The following is a 19,985-nucleotide window of genomic DNA, read 5'->3' as shown; positions in this document are numbered from 1 at the left end:
GTAACATAGAAACATAAAAACTCAGTAAACCTACAGCACAATACAGGCCCTTTGGCTCACAAAGCTGTGCCGAACATGTCCTTAGAAATTACCTAGTGTTACTCATAGTCCACTATTTTTCTGATCTCCATGTACCTATCCAGGAGTCTCTTAAAAGACCCTATCGCATCCGCCTCCACCACCATCGCCGACAGCCCATTCCACGCACTCACCACTCTGTGTGAAAAACTTACCCCTGACATCTCGTCTGTACCTACTTCCAAGCACATTAAAAGTATGCCCTCTCGTGCTAGTCATTTCAGCCCTGGGAAGAAGCTTCTGACTATCCACATGATCAATGCCTCTCAACATCTTATACACCTCTATCAGGTCACCTCTCATCCTCCGTCGCTCCAAGGAGAAAAGGCCGAGTTCACTCAACCTATTATCATAAGGCATGCTTCCCAATCCAAGCAACATCCTTGTAAATCTCCTCTGCACCCTTTCTATGGCCTCCATATCCTTCCTGTAGTGAGGCGACCAGAACTGAGCACAGTACTCCAAGTGGGGTCTGACCAGGATCCTATATAGCTATAACATTACCTCTCAGCTCCTAAACTCAATCCCATGATTGATGAAGGCCAACGTACCGCATGCTTTCTTAAGCACAGAGTCAACCTGCGCAGCAGCTTTGAGTGTCCTATGGACTCGGACCCTAAGATCCCTCTGATCTTCCACACTGCCAAGAGTCTTACCATTAATACTATATTCTGCCATCATATTTGACCTACCAAAATGAACCACCACACACTTATCTGGGTTGAACTCCATCTGCTACTTCTCAGCCCAGTTTTGCATCCTATCAATGTCCCACTGTAACCTCTGACAGCCCTCCACACTATCCAAAACACCTCCAACCTTTGTGTCATCAGCAGTTTTACTAACCCATTCCTCCACTTCTTCATACACATCATTTATAAAAATCACGAAGAGTAGGGGTCCCAGAACAGATCCCTGAGGCACACCACTGGTCACTGATCTCCATGCAGAATATGACCCATCTACAACCATTCTTTGCCTTCTATGGGCAAGCCAGTTCTGGATCTACAAAGCAATGTCTCCTTGGATCCCATGCTTCCTTACTTTCTCAAAAAGCCTTGGATGGGATACCTTGTCAAATGCCTTGCTGAAATCCATATACACTACATCTACTGCTCTACCATCATCAGTGTGTTTAGTCACATCTTCAAAAAATTCAATCAGGCTCGTAAGGCATGACCTGCCTTTCAGAAAGCAGTGCTGACTATTCCTAATCATATTACACCTCTCTAAATGTTCATAAATCCTGCCTCTCAGGATCTTCTCCATCAACTTACCAACCACTGAAGTAAGACTCACTGGTCTATAATTTTCTGGGTTATCTCTACTCCCTTTCTTGAATAATGGAACAACATCCACAACCCTCCAAACCACCAGAATCTCTCCTGTGCCCATTAATGCAAAGATCAATGCCAGAGGCTCAGCAATCTCTCCCCTCGCTTCCCACAGTAGCCCTGGGTACATCTCGTATGGTCCCGGTGACTTATCCAACTTGATGCTTTTCAAAAGCTCCAGCACATCCTCTTTCTTAATATCTACATGCTCAAACTTTTCAGTCTGCTGTAAATCATCGCTACATTTGCCATGATCTGTTTCCACAGTGAATACTGAAGCAAAATACTCATTAAGTACCTCTGCTATCTCCTCTGGTTCCATACACACTTTTCCACTGTCGCACTTGATTGGTCCTATTCTCTCACATAATATAAAAAATGGATAGTAAAACTTTTTATAATTAATAAAGCGGAAAAGGGTGGCTAAAGTGAATGTATGTACCTTGGAGAAGAAGGAGGAATTGATATTGAGTAATGAAGAAACGGCTGAACTTTGAGTGACTAATTTGTGTCAGTCTTCAGGGTGGAGGATGTATCTAACATGACAAAGAGAGATGTGATGGATGTGATGGGAGGTGAGGACCTCAATATAATGGTTATCACTAGAGAGATTGTGCTGAGCAAACTTGTGGGCCTGAAGATAGATAAGTTCCCTGCTCCTGATGGAATGCATCCTAGGGTACTGAAAGAAAAGGCAAAAGTTATAGTAGAGGCTGTGGTGATGATTTACCAAAATTCTCTGGACTCTGGGTAGGTCCTGGCGGACTGGAAGATGCTGAATATCATGCTGCTGCTCAAAGAAGGATGTAGGCAAAAGGCAGCTAACTGTACGCTATTTAGTTTAACATCTGTGGTTCGGAAAATGCTTGAAGCTATCATTAAAGAAGAAATAGTGAGGCATGTGGAAAGAAGTGGATTCAACAGGCAGACAGAGCATGGATTCAGCAAAGGCAGGTTGTGTTTGATGAACTTACTGGAGTTCTTTGAGGATATAACTAGTGCAGTGGATAGAGGGGATCAGAAGGCCATGATTTATTTGGATTTTCAGAAGACTTTCGATAAGGTGCAGCATGAAAGGCTTATCCATAAGATAAGAATGCATAGAGTTGGGGCTGATGCATTAGCATGGATAGGGAATTGGTTAAGTAATAGCAAGCGGAGAGTTGGGATATATGTGTTTCTCTGGTTGGCAATCAGTGGTGGGCAGTGTTTCGCAAGAGTCGGTTCATGATATACATTAACAATCTGGAAGAGGGAACCCAGTGTAGTGTATCTTAGTTTGCTGATGATACTAAATTGAGTGGAAAAGCAAATTTTTCAGAAGATATGGAGAATCTGCAGAGAGATATAGATAGGTTAAGTGAATGGGCAAGGGTATGGGAGAGGGAGTACAATGTTGGTGAATGCGAGGTCATCCACTTTGGAAGGAAAAATAGAAGAGCAGATTATTATTTAAATGGTAAAAAATTGCAGCATGCTGCTGTGCAAAGGGAACTGGCAGTGCTTGTGCATGAATCAGAAAAGATTGGTTTGCTGGTGCAGCAGGCTATCAAGAAGAGAAATGGAATGTTGTCCTTCATTGTGAGAGGGATTGAACTTAAGACCTGGAAGGTTATGCTGCAACTATACAGGGTACTGGTGAGGCCACACCTGGACAACTGTGTGCAGTTCTGGTCTCCTTACTGAAAGAAGAATATACTGGCTTTGGAGTGTTACGAATGTGCCACAACTCTGAGGGGCCGAAGGGTACAAAGTAGCCCCCTCCTTTTTGAGAATCGCAAGATCGCTATTAATTCGGGTCTGGGACCCAGGAAATGAGAGAGAGACGTCCAGAATACACAGGGTTTGGAATGTGTCCTGGCCTCAGCGATACAAAGCCACGGATAACAGCCATTGTCTCTTGGAGACAGAATTGTGTATTGAGTACTGTACTATTCATTGAAGCCCTCAGGGGGTGACCAGAGTGGGCTGGTTGAGGGATTGCATCATCCCAACCTGATTGACATCTGAGACCCCGTGAGTAAGGATAAAAGAGGGTCTGGGGAACAACCCCTTTAGACGCACCAGGAGAAACGTATGAGACCGGTGGAGGCTTGTGTGTGTGTCCATCCTTGCCCGGATGACAAGTCCTCCACGGAACGGCCTCGCTAAAGGACAAATACGGATCAAGAGCGGATAAAGGAAAGCTGGCAAGTTTCTTTTCTCAAAATCTCTCTCTCTCTCCAACAATTGAAAACCCAGCGGTCCCCAAAGGCTGAAGCCTGTATGAACTGAATGAACTGAGTGACTTTTATATTTCCATCGGACAATACATTATCCCCTAGACAACAATAGAGCTTATTTCTTACAGATTATTATTATACCCGCTCTTTTAGATTTAGTATTGACGACGTATATTATCTGTATGTTTGCATTGATATTATTTTTGTGTATTTTTACCAATAAATACTGTTAAAAATAGTACCATCAGACTTCAACGGACCTCTCTATCTTTGCTGGTAAGTAACCCAGTTACGGGGTTCGTAACAACTTGGGGTTCTTGTCTCGAGATTTGATACCAAATTGGAGGGCCAGTGAATTGGGCTTGTAAGTCCAAACTTCGATCTGGTTGCGCCGGTAGCCAGACGGGAAACCAGCAAAGATGGACTTGGATGAATTTAGAGAAAACCCAACTCTGGAGGCGCTAGAGGTGGCCAGAAAGTCGGACTTGATAAATATTGCGAAAGGACTAAACTTCGCAGAGGTGAGGTTGTCAATGAAAAAGCGGGAGGTGCAGAGGGCCATAACTCAGTATTATATTGTGAAGAATGTGTTTTCAGCTGAGGTATTGGAAAATATCCCTGAAAAGGTACCAGCTAGTGGGACGGCTCAGTTAGATTTGGAGAAATTAAGGTTGGAACATGAAATTAAGGTAAAGCAGCTGGAAGCAGCTGAAAAGGAAAAGGAAAGAGCTGAGAAAGAGAAAGAAAGGGCCGAGAAGCAACGGGAGCATGAGATCCAGCTAAAGGAGTTAGAGGTGAAAAGGGAGCATGAAATTCAGTTAAAGCAGCTGGAAGCAGCTGAAAAGGAGAAAGAAAGGGCTGAGAAAGAAAAAGAGCAGGAAAGAGCCGAAAAACAAAGGGAGCATGAAATTCAGTTAAAACAGCTGGAAGCAACTAAGAAAGAGAGGGAAAGAACTGAGAACCAAAGGGAGGCGGAGAAACAGAGGCAACATGACTTGGATATGGAGAAGTTAAGGCAAGAGCGAAGAGTTCAAGGGTCAGACCGAGAGGAGCGGTTTAATGTTAGTCGGGAGTTGAGGGTAGTACCTCTGTTCGAGGAGACGGATGTTGATAGTTATTTCTTGCATTTTGAAAAGGTGGCAGTGAATCAGAAGTGGCCCAAAGAGCAGTGGGTGGCGTTGTTACAAAGTGTGTTAAAAGGGAAGGCACAACGGGCATATGCAGCGTTGTCCATGGAGGAGGAAGAGTCTGAGAATTATGAAAAAGTACAGGAGGCCATTCTTCGGACCTATGAATTGGTACCTGAAGCCTATAGACAAAAGTTCAGAAATTTTAAGAAAGGGTGGAATCAGACGTATACCGAGTTTGCCTATGAGAAGGGTGTGCTCTTGGATCGCTGGTGTGCAGCAGAAATAGTGGAAGAAGATTTTTGGCGTCTCAGGGAGTTAATTCTGATTGAGGAATTTAAAGGTTGTGTTTCGGAGGATATCCGGATGTATTTGAATGAGAAGCCGAATAAGTCCATCTCCGAGTTTGCTAGGTTCGCAGATGAATATGCCCTAACCCACAAGACAAAGTTTCCCTCGAATAAAAGTTACCAGAGAGACCGTGGGAACAGCAGAGAAAGCCCGCCGGCTGAGGCAGAGGTCCCGCCGGGAGCTAGTAGTAAGATTGAGGAGGAGAGGCAAGACGGCAGGAGAGTTCCTGGCTTGACCTGTTTTAATTGTGGAAAGGGGGGACATATTGCATCTAGGTGCCTTGCTCCGAGGAAGGAGACAGGAAAATGGAAAGCAGCAGTCCCTATAGGATGTGCTGTGGTAATCAGTAAATCAACGAGAGAGCCCCAGGTAGACAGTGTACGAGAAGGGTCTGAGACATGTATGTCAAACGGAACCGTGTCTGTGAGAGCGGGAGACACACCAGTTCCAGTGCGGATCTGGAGAGACACGGGAGCTGAACTGTCATTGATTAGCAGTAAGGTACTGGATTTTGGTCGCAAGACGGGAATGGTAGCTTTGAAAGGAATAGGAAAAGGGACAGAAACAGTGCCCTTGCATAGGATCATTATAAATTGTGATCTGGTATCTGGACCAGTTGAAATAGGGGTGAGATCAGAATTCCCGAGAACTGACGTGGACGTCCTTCTTGATAACGATTTAGCCGGTGGTAAGGTTTGGTCAGCAATGAAGCTGACGAGCCGGCCTGTGAGTGTTGAGGTCCCGCCCCTAGATTCCAAGATCTATCCCGCATGCGCAATCACTCGCAGCATGTCGAAAAAGGCAGCTGAGAACAAGAGCAGTTTAAATCCGGCCAGTATCGATTTGGCCGAGTAGTTTTTACTGACCCTGTACCACGAGGGTTTAGTGGGTGGTAAAACGGAGAGTAGTAAAGTGAAAGAGAGTAAGGGAGAGGAAGTAGACCTTCCCTTAGTGAGGAGAAAATTTATAGAGGCACGAAGTAAAGATGAGAAATAGATAAAGCTGTTAAAAGGTCCAGGGTTGGACATGGATGATCTGTCTGGTTTGGCAGAACTGTTTGAAGAAGTTGAAAATTCTAAAGGTGTTCCCGATAATGAAATGAGGGCAGTCCTAGATGAAAAGGATGCCATTACCTTGAAGAAGTCTGCTGGGTTGGCAGATGAGGTTGTTTCAGCCCGTGGGGTTGAGTTTACTCCAGAAGGGAGTTGCCCAGAGAGTAGCTGGGAGGATCAGGGGAATTTAGAATTTGAAAAGGGTACGGGTATTGAAAGCCTGGAAGAGGCAAATGTCCCGTTTGAGTGTGTCCAAGATGTGGATGCACGTGGTACTGAACCTAGTAATGGAGCTCAGAAAAATTCTGAGGTATTTGATTCAGTTGAAAAGGAATGCAGTCCTTGTGGGTCAGATGGACTTGGTTCAGTGAAGAAAGGGTTAACCTTGGTAATAGTGGGAAGTGAGAATTCCCAGTTGTTTGTACTCGAAGGTGTGTTAAAAGTTAGTGAGGAGATCAAAGGTGGTGAGGTGAATATTATTATTGAAGGAAAAGGGAAAAGTGTAGTTCCTAAATTGAATGAAGAAATTTTAAAGTCTGGATTGATGTCAGAAGCAGCAACCAGGCTACAGAGACAATGGCTTGGTAACGCAGTGCCTGCGAATCAATTACAGGTTGAGTTGGAATGTAAAGGTGCCCCACACGCTATTGTTATTCAAGAGTGTGGTGTGAAAAAGCAGAATTCGAAATGCTGTTTGAACAAAGAGGGATCGCTTTCAGATTTTAAATTGAGAACTAATAGCATGAAGGGTCCTGAAGAGAAAACTAGCAACTTGCTTAAACTTAAAGAATTGTGTGGAAATTCAGAAAATGGTCTAAGTTTGGAACACATTGTTGATAAAATAACTCCTATGAAAGGAGTGGGCGAAAGCCTATTTCGCCATGGTGCACAAGCTCACCACGTGGGAGTTAACTGGAAAAGGGGCAAGGGTTGACGGGCTGCCATTTTAAATAGCAGGATCCGGTTTTAAGGGATTTCGACAAAGCATGTGAATAATAAAGACAACTCCCATGAAGTTTGACTGTTCACTTTGAAAGTAAAATAAAGATTAGTATTTGCATGAACTTTTGTAGTATACACGTAAGCTAAGATCACAACTCTTTAGTTTTTATTTGCTGAAGGAAAGAAATAAAAGAAAATAGGTGGTTATTAAATTGGAGTCTGATGCTGCAAGACTTTAGTAAGGTACAAGATGTTAAGATATTACAGGAAGTGACAATGTAATCGTTAACTGTTTAGATGCTGAATTGAATGTATAACTGTATTACTCTGTAGTGAAAAAAAAACTTTTGTATTGTGTTAGATTCTAAAATCCTGTAAGACTCTGTATTACTTCGTTTTTACCGATGGTAAAAACGCTTTGAAGGAAGGGGGTGTTACGAATGTGCCACAACTCTGAGAGGCCGAAGGGGAAAAAGTAGCCCCCTCCTTTTTGAGAATCACAAGATTGCTATTAATTCGGGTCTGGGACCCAGGAAATGAGAGAGAGACGTCCAGAATACACAGGGTTTGGAATGTGTCCTGGCCTCAGCGATACAAAGCCACGGATAACAGCCATTGTCTCTTGGAGACGGAATTGTGTATTGAGTACTGTACTATTCATTGAAGCCCTCAGGGGGTGACCAGAGTGGGCTGGTTGAGGGATTACATCATCCCAACCTGATTGACATCTGAGACCCCGTGAGTAAGGATAAAAGAGGGTCTGGGGAACAACCCCTTTAGACGCACCAGGAGAAACGCTAGAAATCCCGTGACAGCGTTTAATAGCGACAGCCGGTGGGGCTCGCGTGCGTCCTTTTCCCTTTGCCTGGGGAATTGGCGGGATCGCCATGGAAGAACAGCTTAGCTAAAGAAGAGACACACCAGGAGAAACGTATGAGACCGGTGGAGGCTTGTGTGTGTGTCCACCCTTGCCCAGATGACAAGTCCTCCACGGAACGGCCTCGCTAAAGGACAAATACGGATCAAGAGTGGATAAAGGAAAGCTGGCAAGTTTCTCTTCTCAAAATCTCTCTCTCTCTCTCCAACAATTGAAAACCCAGTGGTCCCCAAAGGCTGAAGCCTGTATGAACTGAATGAACTGAGTGACTTTTATATTTCCATCAGACAATACATTATCCCCTAGACAACGATAGAGCTTATTTCTTATAGATTATTATTATACCCGCACTTTTAGATTTAGTATTGATGACGTATATTATCTGTATGTTTGCATTGATATTATTTTTGTGTATTTTTACCAATAAATACTGTTAAAAATAGTACCATCAGACTTCAATGGACCTCTCTATCTTTGCTGGTAAGTAACCCAGTTACGGGGTTCGTAATAGGAGGTAATGCAGAGGAGGTTCACCAGGTTGATTCCAGAGATGAGGGCATTAAGACTATGAGGAAAGATTGTGTTACCTGGGACTGTACTCACTGAATTCAGAAGAGGAGATCTTATAGAAACATTTAAAATTATGAAAGGGATAGACAAGATAGAGGCAGGAAAGTTGTGTCCACTGGTTAGGTGAGACTAGAACTATGGGGCATTGCCTCAAGATTTGGGGGAGTAGATTTAAGACAGAGAGGAAGAGGAACTGCTTTACTCAGAGAGTGGGGAATCTGTGGAATTCTCTGCCCAATGAAGCAGTGGAGGCTACACCAGTAAATATATTTAAGACAGGGTTGGATAGATTTTTGCATAGTAGGGGAAAAATGAGAAGCAGGCTCAACGGGTCAGATGGCCTACTCCTACCCCTTATGTTCTTATGAACTGCATAGCCCTCTATTTTTCTAAGCTCCATGTACATATCAAAGCATCTCTTAAAAGACCCTATTGCATCTGCCTTTACCTGGCAGTGCATTCCACGCACCCACTACTCTCTGTGTGCAAAACTTACCTCTAACCATCCCGCTTGTACCTACTACTAAGAACCTTAAAACTGTGCCTCCTCACGTTAGCTATTTCAGCCCTAGGAAAAAGCCTTTGGCTATCCACATGATCAATGCCTCTCATCATCTTAAACACCTCTATCAAGTCACCTCTCATTCTTTGTCGCTTTAAAGAGAAGTTTAACATATGTTACGACTGTGCCCCAACTCTGAGGGGCCGAAGGGTACAAAGAAGCCCCCTCCTTTTTGAGAATCGCAAGACCGCTATTAATTCAGGTCAGGAGACCCAGGAAATGAGAGAGAGACGTTTGGAATGTGTCCTGGCCTCCGCGATACAAAGCCACGGATAACGGCCATTGTCTCTTGGAGATGGAATTGCATATTGAGTACTGTACTATTCATTGAAGCCCTCAGGGAATGATCAGAGGGGGCTGGTTGAGGAATTGCATCATCCCAACCTGATTGACATCTGAGACCCCGTGAGTAAGGATAAAAGAGGGTCTGGGGAACAACCCCTTTAGACGCACCAGGAGAAACGCTAGAAATCCCGTGACAGCATTTAATAGCGACAGCCGGTGGGGCCCGCGTGCGTCCTTTCCCGTTGCCTGGGATTGGCGGGACTGACCACAGAAGAACGGCTTAGCTAAAAGGAAAAGGACACCAACGACGTTTCGAAGGATCAACATCATAAAAGAGGAAAATCTGGCAAGTTCCAAAATCTCTCTCTCGTGACTCCAACCAAAGGCTGCAGCCTGCATGAACTTGAGTGACTTTTATATTTCCATCGGACAATACATTATCTCCTAGACAACGATAGAGTTATTTCTTATTGATTATTATTAAGAACTTTTTAAAAGCTATTATTAATGCTTTTTGAGACGGTGATTTAGATGCATATCATATTTTTTTACTGAGTTAAGTATTGTATGTAATTAGTTTTGCTACAACAAGTGTATGGGACATTGGAAAAAAAGTTGAATTTCCCCATGGGGATGAATAAAGTATCTATCTATCTATCTATCTATCTATCTATCTATCTATTATACCCGCGCTTTTAGATTTAGTATTGATGACGTCTATTATCTGTATGTTTGCATTGATATTATTTTTGTGTATTTTTATCAATAAATACTGTTAAAAATAGTACCATCAGACTTCAATGGACCTCTCTATCTTTGCTGGTAAGTGACCCAGTTACGGGGTACGTAACACATAGCAAAGATGAGCGGGAAGCCAGAGGATTGGGAAACTTTTAAAGAGGAACAGAAGATTACTAAAAAGGCAATACAGGGAGAAAAGATGAGGTACGAAGGTAAGCTATCCAAGAATATAAAGGAGGATAGTAAAAGCTTCTTTAGGTATGTGAAGAGGAAAAAATTAGTTAGGATCAAAGTTGGGCCCTTGAAGGCAGAAATGGGTGAATTTATTATGGGGAATAAGGAAATGGCAGACGAGTTGAACAGGTACTTTGGATCTGTCTTCACTAGGGAAGACAGAGACAATCTTCCAGATGTAATAGTGGTCAGAGGACCTAGGGTAATGGAGGAATTGAAGGAAATTCACATTAGGCAGAAAATGGTGTTGGGTAGACCGATAGGACTGAAGGCTGATAAATCCCCAGGGCCTGATGGTCTGCATCCCAGGGTACGTAAGGAGGTGGCTCTAGAAATTGTGGACACATTGGTAATCATTTTCCAATGTTCTATAGATTCAGGATCAGTTCCTAAGGATTGGAGGGTTGCTAATGTTATCCCACTTTTTGAGAAAGGAGGGAAAGAGAAAACAGGGAATTATAGACCAGTTAGCCTGACATCAGTGTTGGGGAAGATGCTGGAGTCAATTATAAAAGATGAAATAGCGGCACATTTGGATAGCAGTAACAGAATCGGTCCGAGTCAGCATGGATGTATGAAGGGAAAATCATGCTTGACTAATCTTCTAGAATTTTTTGAGGATGTAACTATGAAAATGGACAAGGGAGAGCCAGTGGATGTAGTCTACCTGGACTTTCAGAAAGCCTTTGATAAAGTCCCACATAGGAGATAAGTAGGCAAAATTAGAACACACGGTATTAGGGGTAGGGTACTAACATGGATAGAAAATTAGTTGGCAGACAGGAAACAAAGAGTAGAGATTAACGAGTCCTTTTCAGAATGGCAGTACTAGTGGGGTACTGCAAGGCTTGGTGCTGGGACCGCAGCTACTTACATTATACATTAATGATTTAGATGAAGGGATTAAAAGTAACATTAGCAAATTTGCAGATGACACAACGCTGGGTAGGCAGTGTGAAATATTAGGAGGATGTTAGGAGAATGCAGGGTGACTTGGACAGGTTGGGTGAGTGGGCAGATGTATGGCAGATGCAGTTTAATGTGGATAAATGTGAGGTTATCCACTTTGGTGGCAATAACAGGAAGGCAGATTCCTATCTGAATGATGTCAAGTTAGGAAAAGGGGAAGTACAACGAGATCTAGGTGTTCTTGTACATTAGTCACTGAAAGTAAGCTTGTAGGTACAGCAGGCAGTGAAGAAAGCTAATGGCATGTTGGCCTTCATAACAAGGGGAGTTGAGTATAGGAGCAAAGAGCTCCTTCTGCAGTTGTACAGGGCCCTGGTGAGACCACACCTGGAGTATTGTGTTCAGTTTTGGTCTCCAAATTTGAGGAAGGACTTTCTTTCTATTGAGGGAGTGCAGCGTAGGTTCACAAGGTTAATTCCCGGGATGGTGGGACTGTCATATGTTGAAAGATTCGAGCGACTGGGCTGGTATACACTGGAATTTAGAAGGATGAGAGGGGATCTGATTGAAACATATAAGATTATTAAGGGATTGGACACGCTAGAGGCAGGAAACATGTTCCCAATGTTTGGGGAATCCAGAACCAGAAGCCACAATTTAAGAATAAGGGTTAGGCCATTTAGAACGGAGTTCAGGAAAAACTTTTTCACCCAGAGAGTTGTGGATCTATGGAATGCTCTGCCTCAGAAGGCAGTAGAGACCAATTCTCTGGATACTTTCAAGAAAGAGTTAGATAGAGCTCTTAAAGATAGCAGAGTCAAGGGATATGGGGAGAAGGCAGGAACGGGGTACTGATTGTGGATGATCAGCCATGATCACATTGAATGGCGGTGCTGGCTTGAAGGGCCGAATGGCCTACTCCTGCACCTATTGTCTAAAGAGAAAAGGCCAAGTTCACTCAACCTATTCTCATAAGGCATGCTCTCCAATCTAGGCAACATTCTTGTAAATCTCCTCTGCGCTCTCTCCATAGTATCCACATCCTTCCTGTAGTGAGCTGACTAGAACTGAACACAGTACTCCAACTGGGGTTTAAATAACAGTATGATGTGCTGGAACAGGAAAGTTTGAATTAATCTGTTACCATCACCTAGAATTATAAAGACAAGAAAATGCAGTGACATTGATCTCTGCAGTTGAGCAAAAGCTCTACCCAAGAGTGGTCACAGATTTCTGTTGACATTCTGCCCCACCCTTGAAGGCCAGCGATGTGGACAGTGCGATGAAGGACATTGGGATTGCACACTTCCAGTCCACACTCAAAAGGCAGCGATGTGGGTTTGTGATGAAGGACATCCGTAGATGTTAGACTGTTCCAGCATCAGATATCTGTGTGAGGAGGAGCCACAGTGGCCACTCAGTTGGTGCAGCCAGAGTTCAAGCTTGGAGTTCTGGGTCCCATCATTGGCTAGTCTGAGGATCTATATGAGATCAAAGCTAGTCCAGAAGTTGAAGCCTGTTGTCTAATGCCTAGCAACTGAAGGCCTTTCCGTGTCTGTATCTGTGTGTGGGGGGTGGGAGAGACAAAAGGAGCTTGATTGGCTATTGTTGTTCTGTTGCTTGTTGTGTTCTGTGTTGTGCCGAGTATTGTGGGCATGCTATATTGTAGGCTGACCCCAGCACATGCCCAAATGTGTTGGTGTTAACACAACGATGCATTTCACTGAATGTTTTAATATACTTGTGATAAATAAATCTAAATCTGAATCTCAAATCTGAAAATCTAAGCCATAAACACACGTTTGTAGATGGGATTGTGGTGCCCAGAACACTCTTCAGAGACAAAATCTGGGAATATGAACCCATTCTCCACTTCCCCCCTTGGGGTCTCCAGGTACGCAAGCCCTGCACCTTCAATAAATGCAACACATTGAAGGGCTACTAAACAAGCTCTATTGCCAGAGAGACAGTAAGTAAAGGAAAGGTAGTACATAGCAGCCAGAATCCATGCGTTGAATAGCAGGAGCCTCTTGAATTGGCAAGCAGATGGTAGGATGTTCTGCAGGAGACAGAAGAATTAAGTTGCCTTTTGAATTTCACAGCTGCATTGAAAGGAGCTTGAAGAGCCCTTCATCTCTCTAGATGGCAACAATTCTTCCCAAATAGGAAATATTATCTAATTTCAGCAGTGCATTATGACAAATGATTGTCATTCTGTTCGGTGGAGGCCAAGTCCATGGGTGTATTTAAATTGGAAGTTAATTGTTTCCTGACCAGTCAGGGCATAAGTGAAAGAATATGGTGATAAGTCAGGTGTATGTATTTGAATGGAATCCGGGATCAGCCATGATGGAATGACGGAGCAGACTCGATCCCGCTTCTATGTCTTATGGTCTTATTTAAATAAATAGGGCTACATAACCCACTTTCAAGGTCTCCTGATAACAGAACATCAACTTGAAACATTAAATCTATTTAGCTCTTTCCTGATGCCACCTGATCTGTTGAATGCTTCTATTTTCTTAGCTTATAAGAATGTTCTTTTTGCACTGGTAATCCTAAATTAAATGTCACAACACATTTGAGCATTAACTATTGCCCAAAAAAAGTTTCCGTTTCTATTTAGTACTTCATTTTCGGATGTTATTTAATGAAATTTCTCCTGGAAGATTCCTCAATCTTTGCAGCTCTAGAAAAAGAATACATTCAGATGCCAAGTACCCAGCTTTTGGTTGGTAAGAAATTGAGGAAGTTGCACAGTTCTGTTATTTATTCTAAGCACTCAGATGGCACGATTTCCTCCATGTGCTAAATTTAACAAAAAATGAGATAGATGTATTCTTTCCTTTCAGAAAGAATACTTACTGAAAGAACTTCCTCTAACATTACTTTATTTGTAAGGCGTTAACTAATGGGTGGTTTATAGCTCACAGCAATGAAAAGTCTAAGACAATTATAATGAAAGGAGAGTAACATAAGCATTAAATTCTCAGATCACTGGAAATGCTGTCTGTTTACTTCTGGATACTGTGGAATGGTGTTGAAACCTGGATGCAGATGAAGGAGATATTGTGACTTTTGCAGAGTTTTGAGAGGTAGGTTTGGAGATGCATGGGGAATCAGAGAAACGATGATGACAGAGGAAAAGCAATTTCAAGTGAAGCTGTTACAAACAGTGAAGCTAATTGGATGAGGTATGTCTTGAGAGGGAGTATGATTTTCAACGTGGTGATAGAAAGCAGATTAAATTGAACCTTGAGATAAAGAAGCTAAAAGTGGTCTCGACTACCCAGAAACAGAAGAGAAGAGGAGTGCGTATAAGGAAGGCAAGGAAGAACCAGCCTCAGGCAGTGATAATGATTGCAAAACAGCACTGATGAATCTTATTCTTGACTGGCCACTCATATTCTCATTAGCAGTTTTCTTTACTGCAGCATGAATTCTATTATTCAGTATAATGCAACACCTTCAATGGGCAAAGGAAACACAATTTGTTGTAGTGAGCAGTTTTGATAATACAACCAGCACTAAGTAACATCCAATCCACTTGGCTCTGAGCTTAAAATGTTAGCAGTTTCATTGCAATCACATACAAAATGCGTTCTAATTATAAAGAGTATCACATACCCCAGCCAAGGCAGAGAAAGCGTTTTCTTATCAGCCTCATCCTAATTTTACCTAGCACAGCGAGATAGGACTGCCAGGCTTCTGTTAATACCCAACAGAAGGAAGAGAGGAAAAAGAAATGGAGGAATGCTGCTGTCATCATACACACACCCTAGAGAAAAGAGTAAAAATGTGTTAAGTAATTTCTTAATAAGAATAAGAAATATATTCAGAAGCTACCTATTTAAAGAGCCAGAGAAGTTCCATGCAAAACCTACTAATTTTCTTTGACTTCCTTTAACACCTTCATTGAATAGGAATACTGTAATTGTTGTTTAGAGTTTAGCATTTGTGGGTCGAATTGGGCTTTATTCTCATCAGGAGCAAAATCACTGATGGCTTACTTCAGTTATATTTAAATCAGTGAAGGAAGATTCACTTTATATATTATGTGTACGGCAAAATATAAAAGATCATGAAAACTTTTGCTGGTTGATATTATTCACAAAATCTTACTTTCTGTTGAACATGTTTATAAGTTCAATACAAATATTGAATACAAGTGATTTCATAATTTCAGTTATGATTATCAATGCAAAATATCTGTAGTCAAACAATTTGAGTTTTGCAGTACTTCAGTTTTGTTCTGATATAGATTTGAACTGATGATTTCCCAGGAATGATTAGCAGTCAACCAAATGACTTCAGAAAACACCTTGAAACAATAAATTATACTTATTAGCATAACCATTATGCATTAAATGATACAAAGTCTACATAAAACAAAGGCCGTTAATCTCCAATAAGCACTGCGCAGTGCCACCTTTGTTAACTGGATGAACAATTTATGACACCACCAGCAGAGCTTCACCACTTGTTCCTCAGTCTAGCAGATATCAAATATGGATGAATAGAACAGCTGAAGTCTCATTGTGAGAAGATTGGTCTACTACTAACTCATGTGCCTGATGGAACACTTCAGAAGATTGAACTCTATCACATGCAAAGTACATTGTGTCATTTACTGTTATGGTACTGTATATAAATGGCAACATACCTGTATAAATAAGCTCTGGTCTGGCAAAAAGCCAGGAACAAATGAGAAAAAGCAGATGGATATTTTGTCATCCATTCGATGCATGCGCTCAATTTACATGTAAATTAGTGGCCATGGACTCGGAATACAATGTCTAGAAAAATCCTTCAGCATTATAACCAGAATATGCATAACTCAAGAAGAAAACAATCAGTTTTTCTTATTTCTTCTTGAAATTTAGCATCACCATCTTTCCATGGAACTGAAAGAGATGGTTGAGATTTTAAATGGAATTTTTCCAATGGTATTTTCTTGGGAGAAGGACACAGAGGTTATAGAAGTGAGGCCATGGACAGTGTATGGATTACAGAGAAGGACGTGCTTGCTGGCTAGAGGCAAATAAGTGTGGATAAATCCCCAGGGGCTGACAAAGTATTCCCTCAGAACTTCTGGGAGTCTAGTGCAGAAATTGCAGGGGCTCCAGCAGAATTATTTAAAATATCCTTAGGCACAGGTGAGATGCTGGGGAATTGGAGGATAGTTAATTTCCATTGTTCAAGAGAGGCTCTAAGAATAGGCCAGGAAATTAAGACAGTGAGTCTAATGTCAGTAGTGAGTAAGTTATTGGAAATCAATATATATCAATACAAATCAATATATTAGTATTTGGATAGACAGGAACTGATTAGGGATAGTCAGCGTGGTTTTGTGCATGATACGTCACGTCTAACCAATCTTACAGAGGGATGTTACCTGGGAGGCTGATGAAGGAAAGGTAAGTGGATGTATTCTGCATGGACTTTAACAAAGACATTTTTGTAGTTAAGTCAAGTCAAGTCAAGTCACTTTTTATTGTCATTTCGACCATAAGTGCTGGTACAACAGTACACAGTAAAAATGAGACAACATTTTTCAGGACCATGGTGCTACATGAACAATACGAAAACTACACTGAATTACGTAAATCAACACAAAAACTACACTACAGACCTACCCAGGTCTGCGTAAAGTACACAGAACAGTGCAGGCATTACAATAAATAATAAACATGACAATAGGCACAGCAGAGGGCAGTAGGTTGTAGTCTAATGGCTTGGGGAAAAATCTGTTACATAAATAAACAGCTGAATGGCGGCGTCCGGGGATTCCGTCTGTTTCTGTACTCCTGCTGAGTATTTCGTTGCCACAGATGTAGTCCAATTTAATGTCCTCTGGAGAGCAGAATGGACCAGAGAGCCGGCCGGCTAGGACTTTCTTTTTTCCAGGCACGTACTCCTGCCCGCTCACCTTGCCTCCGCTTCCTCGCACACCACTTACAACGTCCTCAACTCCGGCCACCGGCATCAGACAACTCCAAGGACTGTAGGCCCGATTCCCTCAGCAAGCCGAGGTCGCACAATCTAACCAGCAGCTTTTCATGAAGGTTTGTTTTTGGGCGATCTCTATATTGTAGCAGTGACTGGCGATGGTAAATAGTCGCTCTGTTATCCTTTGCCCTAAACCCTAATTGTGCCTTAAAATTAAATTAAAAACTAAATTAAAGTAGCACCAGATCTGAAAGGCCGCTGCTGCCGTGTGTGGCGCTGCCTGGAGGACGGTCTCATATGGGAAGTTGGTTGAGAAGTTTCAGTCACTTGACATTCAGGTTGAGGATTGGATTCAACATTGGTTCTGTAGAAGCAGCCAGAGAGTGGAAGTAGATGGTTCTCTCTCTGACTGGAAGGCTATGACTTCTGGAGTGCCACAGGGATCGGTGCTGAGTCATTGTTGTTTGTCATTTGTACCAACGATTTGGATGATAATATGGTAAACTGGATCAGCAAATTTGCAGATGACACCATTTGCAGAGGGCATAGTGGTCAGCAAAGAGAGCTAAAGCTTGCAGTGGGATCTGAACCCGCTGCAACAATGGGCTGAAAATAGCAAACCAAGGTAGGATTTACACAGTGAGTAGTAGAGTATGGAGATTGGGGCTGAGAGGAAAATTGGATCAGCCATGATGAAATGGTGGAGCAGACTCGATGGGCCAATTGGTCTAATTCTGCTACTTTATCTTATGGAATGTGAGGCTATAGTCCAGGTACAGGCAGAATAATAGTTCAGCGCTGACTAGATGGGCTGAAGGACCTGTTTTAATACTGTAGTATAATGAGTAGTTTAATAATTTTTCACATGAAAGACAACACATGATGATTTATCATAAACAATGTAAAATCAATAAGACACCATGACAAAACTGGAAAGTGGAAACCTGAGCTTATTATTTTATCCAATAACTCTGCCACTAAATAAACCTGTACCATTGAGTTTTTAACCTGTACTATTATGCATTTATTATATTCACTGTTTTGCAGGTAAGGCACTGATTTGTTGCAAGGTGATATCTCGTGGAAAATATAAATGACAAAATTTACCAGCTGGAGATGATTTATATGACACTGCAAATATATTTTAAGATTGAGAGTTGAGGAGAATTCTGGAATTTAACTGGGTGAGGAACACATCAATTTCAATTCAATGTGAACACAAGTATAAAGTTTTGCTATGATACATTGTTGTTTGCATTATTATGTTAGTTAGATTCAGTCTAATTTGATTCCCATCACAGAATTTCAACAAACGAAACTGGATTCCACTGCATGAAAACCTAATATAGCAAATACCTTTGCATTTATTCTCATCATACAGAATTAATATGCATCATACTTCAGAATGCCAGGCTTTGGAGAGGGTGCAGAGGAAGTCTACTGGAAGTTAGGATGCAGAGGAACTTAGAGCAGAGTTTATGAAAAAGGCTTAAATACAAATAGGAAATGCTGAAAATACTTAGCAAATCAGGTTGTATCTGTGGGCAGAACTGTTATCTCTATATCTCTTCCCACAAGTGTAATGACTGTATTTTTGCACAGTTTGTCTTAATTTGCACATTGATTGTTTGGCAATCTTTATGTGGTAGTTTTTAATGTTTCCATGTATTTCTTTGTTCTAATGTGAATGCCTGTAAGAAAATGAATCTCAGGGTGACATATACTCCATGTATTTTGCTACTAAATTTATTTTGGACATTCAAGTCCTGAGTGTTTCCTACATTTCCTGTTTTTTTAATTTTAGAATTTACAGCATCTGCAATTTTTAAAGATTTTCATTTTCAGATTTAATGGAGATTTCAAAATGTTAAAAGGATTTTAATGTACAAAGAAAAAATCCTTCAACTGACTGTATTAACCATATTTAAGATAATTGGCACTGGTATTTGAGAGAATGTGAGGAGAATGTTTTAATATAATTAGCTGGTCCTATTTGGAATGTAAAACCATGATGAAAGTAGATTTAATACTAATTTTCAAAGGGAAATTCTATTCATTTACCAAGGATTTATCTGCAGGGCACAGTACAAAGATCAGGAAAGTAGAATTAATTGAATACCACAGTTAAAGAGACACCACAGGGTCAGTGGTCTAAATCTAATTTCCATTGTACTATTTCAAAAATGGAGAGAAAATTCAAAAATCCAAAGTGCAAAGGCACTTGGGAGTCCTCATGCAGGATCCCCGAAAGGTTAATATGCAGGTTGAGTCGCTAGTGAGGAAGGCCAATGCAATGCTAGCATTTGTTTTGAGATATAAAAGTGAAGGTGTAATGTTGAGGTTTAAAAAGCACTGGTAATGCCCCACTTAGCGTATCGTGAGCAGTTTTGGACACTTGATCTAACAGGATGTGCTGACATTAAAGTAGGTTTAGACAAGGTTCACACGAATGATTCTGGGAATGAAAAGGTTACCATAGTAGGACCAATTTATAGCTTTGAGCCTGTACTCACTGGAATTCAGAAGAAGGAGGGAGGAATCTCATTGAAATTTATTGAATGTTGAAAGGCCTTGATACAGTGGATGTGGAAAAGATGTTTCCTATGGCAGGAGAGTCTTGGAAAAGAGAGCACAGCCTCAGAATAGAGGGATGTCCATTAAGGACGGAGATGTGGAAGAATTTCTTTAGCCAGAGAATGGTGAATCTGTGGAATTCATTGCAGGAGAATAAGGCTAAGGGGGAAATGGATTA

General features: G+C 41.7%; 1 protein-coding gene across 5 annotated transcripts in view; it reads right to left on the bottom strand.

The window, feature by feature from the left end:
• Positions 1-19,985, bottom strand: part of LOC140719771 (adhesion G protein-coupled receptor B2-like) — a 1,068,758-nt gene that overhangs the window by 79,642 nt on the left and 969,131 nt on the right. For all 5 annotated transcript variants that reach the window (XM_073034634.1, XM_073034637.1, XM_073034636.1 and 2 more), the window contains one exon: positions 14,912-15,062. In XM_073034634.1, coding sequence (XP_072890735.1) covers positions 14,912-15,062 — 151 coding nt within the window. The remainder of the gene's footprint in view (positions 1-14,911; positions 15,063-19,985) is intronic.

Source organism: Hemitrygon akajei, chromosome 32 (assembly GCF_048418815.1).
Source record: "Hemitrygon akajei chromosome 32, sHemAka1.3, whole genome shotgun sequence".
Classification (NCBI taxonomy): domain Eukaryota; kingdom Metazoa; phylum Chordata; class Chondrichthyes; order Myliobatiformes; family Dasyatidae; genus Hemitrygon; species Hemitrygon akajei.
Note: the sequence above shows the minus strand (reverse complement) of the source record. Positions and strands in the feature narration are given on the sequence as shown.